The 7,111-nt window shown below is 57.8% G+C and overlaps 1 protein-coding gene across 1 annotated transcript; it reads left to right on the top strand.

The window, feature by feature from the left end:
• The first annotated feature begins 57 nt into the window (after positions 1-57).
• On the top strand, positions 58-5,730 carry MRTO4 (MRT4 homolog, ribosome maturation factor). The gene is made up of 8 exons (XM_043445723.1): positions 58-377; positions 2,272-2,330; positions 2,538-2,641; positions 3,279-3,360; positions 3,601-3,668; positions 4,315-4,466; positions 4,869-4,945; positions 5,065-5,730. The coding sequence occupies exons 1-8, from the start codon at positions 350-352 to the stop codon at positions 5,215-5,217; spliced, it is 723 nt and encodes a 240-aa protein (XP_043301658.1). The 5' UTR covers positions 58-349; the 3' UTR covers positions 5,218-5,730.
• Positions 5,731-7,111: the final 1,381 nt, after the last annotated feature.

Raw genomic sequence — 7,111 nt, forward strand, 5'->3', positions numbered from 1 at the left:
GTGCGGAACCATAGAGTTGGGCCCGGCATGCACCGCTCCGCGGGCCCCGCCTCCGCGGAACCATAGAGTTGCGCCCACAAGCGAGGTCCTCGGTGCGGAACCATAGAGTTGGGCCCACAGGCGGGGTTCTCGGTGCGGCGCCCCAGACTCCGGCGTTCCCCGCCCGCGTGGGAAGTCTACCTGGAGACTCGGGGCAGAGGGCAGGCGGCGGCCGGGCAGGGAGAACAGGGCCTCAGCGCGGGCTGGGTCAGGCACGCGCGAGGGCGCCTACCAAGGGCCTTCCCAGAGGCCCCCGCGCGCTGAGGGCCTGACCGGCAGCAGCGTCTTCCGCCCACGAGGCCGCGGCGAGATGCCCAAGTCCAAGCGCGACAAGAAAGGTGAGCCCAGAGGGCCAGTTTGTGGGCCGGCTGTCAGCTGCGCTAGGGCTTCGGGGAGGACAGGGGAGGATGCTGGGACCTCTGCGAGGAGGGAGCGGGCTCACGGCGCGCTGGAATGGTTGGGCCCTTGAGGGTGGCGGAAGCCCCGGGGGAGGCTGGAGCCGCGTTGGCGAAGCGAAGAGGGCTTTTCCAGGCCTCCAGAGAGAGTTACCTAAGGCCGGCTGGCCGGGAAGCAGCCTCAGCACCCCCAGGGTGCCGGCGATCTCGTCTTGGCCCACCTCTCCGTCCTCAGCCCGTCTCTCTCTTGCTTTCCGCGCTCCCCCTTCCCTCACCTCCTTTTCTTCAGCCCGGGTTTATCCCCGAGTATGGTCGTTGTGTTCTCCAAGTTATTTCTGCCGGCAAGGTCGTGCTCCTATCTTCGTATGGCTGAATCTCAGGTGGCAGTCCGTAGGACCCCTCCTAAGAGACTGTTTGTGACTGTTTCTACTTATGGTGCGTCTCTTTCATCCCGGCACATTCACTAAATAAGTTAGAGACCTGGCAACTCTTTAGGTTTTGAAAGTTACTGCAGTTACAACATGGAAGGTCTAGAGCCCTCATAGAGCTTAACATTTTAGTTTTGGGAAGTGTGTCTTCCCAGGATACTAAAAGTTGAATCTATGAATTCAGATAGTGATGAGACTCATGTAGGAAAAAAGCAGTTGACGTTTCCTTGTGCAGTGTAGCTAGAGAAGGTCTGTTAAGATTGACAAATGAGCAGGAACTTGCAGAAAGGAAGAAGGCAACCCGAGGAGTTACCTGGAAGGGTGGTGGTCGAAGGAGAGGGAACACAAAGGGCAGAGGACCTGAAGCGGGAGCATGTTTAACTTTTGCCAGAGGCCAGAGTGGGCGGAAAGGAGAGAGAGAGAACCGAGCAGAGTGTGCGGAGCTTGAAAGAGTTTTGCACAGGATTGGTTTTCACACCCAGGTGAGGTGGGAGGAGAGAGCTTGAGCAGAGGAGTGATGGGGTTCCGCTTTACTTTTAAAAAGATCACTCTAGTTGCTTTGTTGAGAATGGACCGCGGAAGGCAGGGGCAGTGGCAAGGCTGGAAGCAGCGGGACCAGCAGTAATCCAAGAGAACGCCGTGCCAGCTTGGGCCACAGTTGTGGCGGTGGAAATGTTGGGAAGCGGGACAGCTGGATTTTGTTTGCCCTCCTGTACTGCACTCGGCCCTGCCTGCTGTGATTACCTTTCTGACATGTGCTTCGTGAAGAGGGACTTCTTATTCATCTATCCAGGTCCCTCCTGGGACCCAGGGCTTTGCATTTGATGCTCTGTTAAGCGTTTGTGGAATGATTGGATTCTGTGGCAGAATCCGTGGTCAAACCTGGCAAGTGCCAAACCCTTCTGGGTAAGGGGAAAACTGGGTCCCAGCTGTTGTTAGAGAAGAGATGTTTGTCCCTCCCCAAAGAGGTGCCGCTGCATGCACTGGTCCAAATTGTAAGATGTGATGTAGCAGAGGAGAGGCCCCAGACTCATCCTTCCACAGCACAGAGAAGCCGTAGATGGTCTCCACACACTGCAGCCCAGAGCAGGAAGGGACCAGCCCCAGTTACAGGCTGGGTCTCTGGGGGCGCCCTGCCCCCCACTCCTCAGCAGGGAGTTAGCCCCAGAGGGGCTGTAGATAGCTGGTTTGTCTAGTGACAGGACAGATGTGGCAGTATCTTCAGCTCAGGAAAGCTGGAGAGGCGCTCTGCAGACCTGGGGGTAGCCTTGCGAGCCAGAAGCAGCAGCCACAAAAGCCTTGCCAGCTTTCTCAGATCGGCTCCATCCGGCTGGTGCCGAAGGAGAGACGGGTCTCCGAGACGTTCAGGTTTCTCTCTCATCATCTCCCCTTTTTCTTCTCTGTGTTAGTCTCCCTAACCAAAACTGCCAAGAAGGGCTTGGAACTGAAACAGAACTTGATAGAAGAGGTAAGGGCTTGTTTTTTTGTTATTATTATATTTTCCCAGCCTTTGTATTTGGTTTTAAAGGTGGGTGTGGGACTGTCTGTCAGGGACAGCTCTAAACATCCACGGCTGTCAGAGGCCTTGGAGCAGCCTCTTCCCCTCTGGGGCCAGAGTATTACTGCCCGACCCCTGCTGCCCCAGGACTCCAGAGCCCCATGAATTGTCCCGTAGCTTCGGAAATGTGTGGACACGTACAAGTACCTCTTCATCTTCTCCGTGGCCAACATGAGGAACAGCAAGCTGAAGGACATCCGCAACGCCTGGAAGCACAGTCGGTGAGTGGGCAGTGGGAGGCGGGGCCAGGCTGCTCGAAAGTACAGGGGCAGCTGGTGACCTTGGGTACCTGGGTCACAAGTATCGCCTTAATGAGGGTAAAATGCCACCGTCCCCGACCCCTGATGAAGGATGCTCTTTAACTGTTTGGGGGGGGAGAGTTGTTTGTTTTTTTCGGTCAGGCTGCTTGGCTTGGTTGGAGATCGTAGTTTCCCAGCCAGGGATCAAACCCAGGCCCTCTGCAGTGGGAGCACAGAGTCCTATCCATTGGGCCACCGGGGAAGTCCCTAACTGTTAAAGTCGGTGTTGCCCTGGGGGCGGAGGGACAGCAGTGATCCCTCCAGGAGAGGGGGCTCCCTGAACCCTGGGGTCTGGTCCCTTAAAGAACATCCAGCAGCTCTGGTTCAGACTGTCCAGCAGGCCTCTTCCTCAGACCCAGACGCACTCCCGCTGGGCTGAGACAAAATGTGTGCGGGTCAGGTCTGTGCGGGAAAGAACGCGAGGGCCCTGGGCTGCGTGGCAAGCAGCCTCTGGCCACGCCTCCTCCTGGGCTGGAGCTCCGGCCCCAGGGCCTGGAGCTGGTTGGCACTTCGGTGACGGCGGGGCGCCTCCTTCACGGAGCCCTCTTTTTCTCTGTAGGATGTTCTTTGGCAAAAACAAGGTGATGATGGTGGCGCTGGGTCGGAGCCCGTCTGACGAGTACAAAGACAACCTGCATCAGGTGGGCCCCCACTCTCACCCTGACTGCCCTCCCCGCTCTCACTGACACACTCTCCAGCCACGGCCCAGGGCAGGCGTCAGGCTCAGCTCTCCTTTAGTCTCCAGACCCAGAGAGGAGCTCCGCCCCCTCACAGTACTCTCCAGGTGTTGCCAAATATTGGGGGGCAGGGGCGGCAGAGTCATCCCCGGCTGAGAACCACTGCTCCCACGTGACGGACGCCACCCTCCTCTGGTTTTGCAGGTCAGCAAGAAGTTGAGGGGCGAAGTTGGTCTCCTTTTCACCAATCGCACTAAGGAGGAAGTGGACGAGTAAGTGCTCGGGAGGCGCGGTGGGAAGGAGAAGATGGGTGAGGTCTCCCGGGAAGGAGTAACCCAGGACTTGGTCCAGTGGAGGGTCCAAGGAAGACCTGGTTCCTGGAACCTTGTCACTGGGTCTCTATCCTGCCAGCTCAGAGCTCCGGGCTGAGCCAAGGAGGACGGGGAGGCCGGGCAAGGCCAGGCGGAGCCTGACCTCAGGTGGATGGGCGTTGTTTGTGATTCAGTCGCTCAGTCGTGTCCGACTCCCTGGACTGCAGCACGCCAGACTTTGTCCATCACCAACTCCCAGAGTGTGTGCAAACTCATGTCCATCAAGTCGGTGATGCCATCCAACCGTCTCATCCTCTGTTGTCCCCTTCTCCTCCTGCTCTTAATCTTTCCCAGCATCAGGGTCTTTTCCAATGAGTCAGTTCTTCGCATCAGGTGGCCAAAGTATTGGAGTTTCAGCTTCAGCATCAGTCCTTCCAATGAATATTCAGGACAGATTTCCTTTAGGATTGACTGGTTTGATCTCCTTGCTGTTCAAGTGACTCTCAAGAGTCTTCTCCAGCACTACAATTTGAAAGCATCAGTTCTTCAGCGCTCAGCCTTCTTACCAGCTCTCGCATCCATACATGACTGTTTTCTTTTCCCTCAGGTGGTTCACAAAGTACACGGAAATGGACTATGCCCGAGCAGGAAACAAAGCCACTTTCACTGTGAACCTGGACCCGGGACCCCTGGAGCAGTTCCCCCACTCCATGGAGCCCCAGTTGAGGCAGCTGGGCCTGCCCACGGCCCTCAAGAAAGGTACAGGGGTGTCCCTGGAGGTGAGAGGTCACAGCTGAGGGCCGAGAGCACAGGTGTCCAAGCAGACAGCTCTCCCCACCCCAACCCCCACCTTTCCGGCGGAGAAGGTTATTTCTATCAACCTGTGTTTTGTTGTATGAAAATGGGACCAAGAGTGCCCGCCTTGTGGTCGGGGCGAACGTGGACAGTGACTTACAGCTAGGATACAGCAGTTAAGGGACAAGGAAGGAAGAGTCGGTGCCCCCCCCACCCCCGCCATCAGAACCCCCCCAGGCAGCTGGCCGCTCGCTGAGGAAGCCCAGCGCCTGTGCTGCTGGAGTTTTGGGCAGAGGGCCGCCCGATTCCTCCGGCGCTTCCCAGGCCTCCGTGCTGGGGTAACTGCTCGGAGTCCCTTCTCCGCAGGTGTGGTGACCCTGTTGTCTGACTACGAGGTGTGCAGAGAAGGCGACGTGCTGACCCCAGAGCAGGCCCGCGTCCTGGTGAGGTCCCCCCCTCCCCCGGCCCCCAACCACCCACCCGGCGGCCGCGACCAGAGGGTCCACGGACGCCTCTGACCACACTCGCCCCTCCTGACCGTTGTTCCCTCTGTCCCTCGCAGAAGCTTTTCGGGTATGAGATGGCTGAATTCAAGGTGAGTGTCAAATACATGTGGGACGCGCAGTCCGGAAGGTTCCAGCAGATGGGAGATGACTTGCCAGAGAGCGCGCCCGAGTCAGAAGGAGAGTCGGAGGAGGACGACGACGACAGCTGAGGGGCCGGGGCCTCCGGGTCTCGCCAGGACGGACACGAGGCACTGCCACCGCCCTCCCGGAGAGCGGCCGTGTGTCTGCTGTGGGTGAACACGAGCGGCGGGGACAAGGACAGACTGTGTTTCTATAAATAATGAGACTTTGTCATTCAGGCTGTCTTCTGCAAAAGGGACTTTTCTTGGGGAAAAAGCTAAAGACGCTGTGGGGTTTGGGCTTTGGGTTGGACTCCCAGGAGTCTGTTCATTCACCTCAAGCCAGTTTCCAGGACTGGCTCCTGCATGGCCACGTGGCCGGGCGGTTCCGGGGGCCTGGGAGGACCTGCTTTCTCTCCGGCCTCAGCGGCCCTGGCTGGAAGCTGGATTTGCTGAGGGGAACAGGCACCTCGCCCACCCGCTCCTACCCAAGCTGTGTTCTCTCTCCCCACCCCTCCTCCCACACCCAGGCCAGGAATCTTGGGGACAACCAGAAGATAGGAGGCTTGGCTAAGGCCAGAATAAAGCCACCGCTGAAACTGAGCAAGTGTGAGGGATGTCCCCCAGCAGTTTTATTCTTCTGGGTGGTAGGTTTTTGCCCAGATGGTTCTGTTTATACGTATTTAGTGAGGTGATTCTACACGAGAGGACGTCTACCTCGGGGTGTACGGCCCCCTGTTCTGCCGTGTGTAGAAGCATGAGGGCCGCCTGCAGCCCTGCTGTTCAGAGGTCAGGCTGGGAGGCCCTCCTGCCGCCTCTGCCCTTCAAAGCCTGATCCCTACTCCTGCCCCTTCTCACCGAGCCTGTGGGGGCGGGAAACAGCCCGCGGCTGCAGAGGACACGTTCACCGCGGGCCTGGGCTCCAGCCCGGCTGGTGCCCCTTGATCCAGACAATAAACACGCTGTGCAGTCCCGGCCTTTTCCTGTGGTGGAGGCTGCGGGGGCGTTCACAAGAACTGGGGAGATAAACGTCTGTGGACGGGACTGTGAGGGAAGAACCAGCCACGCGGAGCAGCCTAAGGTCAAAATCGACTGCGTGAGAGAAAGGAGGAGTGTGCCCTCTGCCACCCCAGACTAGGCATAGTGGAAGTAGTTGGGACAGTCGTGGGCGACCAGGCGCCAGGCCTGATCAAAGGCCCCCACGACGGCCGGCTCCAGGGGCCCTTCCTCGACGGCCGGCAAGTTCTCTTCCAGCTGCTCCAGGCTGGATGTGCCTAGGATGACCGCATCCCTGCAGAGGCCCTGCAAGGGGAGACACCCAGATGTCACACACCCCCTCCCACCCCCACCCCTGCCAAGACCTGGGGTCCAATATCTGTGTGCGCAGTCCCTTGGCCGTGTCTGACTCTGATCCCATGGACTGTAGCCCACCAGACTCCTCTGTCCATGGAATTTTTCAGGCAAAAATACCGGAGTGGGTTGCCATTTCCTCCAGGGTGTCTTTTCAACTCTGGGATTGAACCCGAGTGTCTTGCATTTTCTGCATTGGCAGGCAGATTCTTTACCACTGAACCGCCAGGAAGCCCCCAATGTCCATACCCTGCATTATTCCAGACAGCTCCAAAGCTCTGCCTCCCTAGATTCACACAGGCAGGCCTGAGTTCAGAGCCTCTCCCCTCCTGCTCTGCAGCTGGGCAGGCCTGAGTTACTTACATGACCTCACTAAGCTTCAGCTTCCTTTGCAGGGTGATTGTGGGGATTAAAATTTTGTACTTTACTTCAGGCCTGGCACTTAGGGGCTCAAGAAAGAGGCACCATTAGTATGTGATACCCATATTGGAGAAAGGTATTGGGAAAGTGGGATGGTGGGAATAGGACAGATTGCAGAGGGCAGCCAGAGACAGACAAAGGCTAATGGAGGAAAAAACATGTCAATATCACACAGTTCCTCTATCTCAGTCGCTCAGTTGTGTCTGACTTCAGG

This window comes from Cervus canadensis, chromosome 24 (assembly GCF_019320065.1).
Source record: "Cervus canadensis isolate Bull #8, Minnesota chromosome 24, ASM1932006v1, whole genome shotgun sequence".
Lineage (NCBI taxonomy): Eukaryota > Metazoa > Chordata > Mammalia > Artiodactyla > Cervidae > Cervus > Cervus canadensis.

What these genes read in the sequence shown, in the direction of transcription:
- MRTO4 (XM_043445723.1), top strand. Translation starts at nt 350, where the DNA reads ATGCCCAAGTCCAAGCGCGACAAGAAAG. An exon ending in GTCCAAGCGCGACAAGAAAG is followed by an intron (nt 378 to 2,271) that starts GTGAGCCCAGAG and finishes TCTCTGTGTTAG; the next exon opens with TCTCCCTAACCAAAACTGCC. An exon ending in ACAAAGACAACCTGCATCAG is followed by an intron (nt 3,361 to 3,600) that starts GTGGGCCCCCAC and finishes CTGGTTTTGCAG; the next exon opens with GTCAGCAAGAAGTTGAGGGG.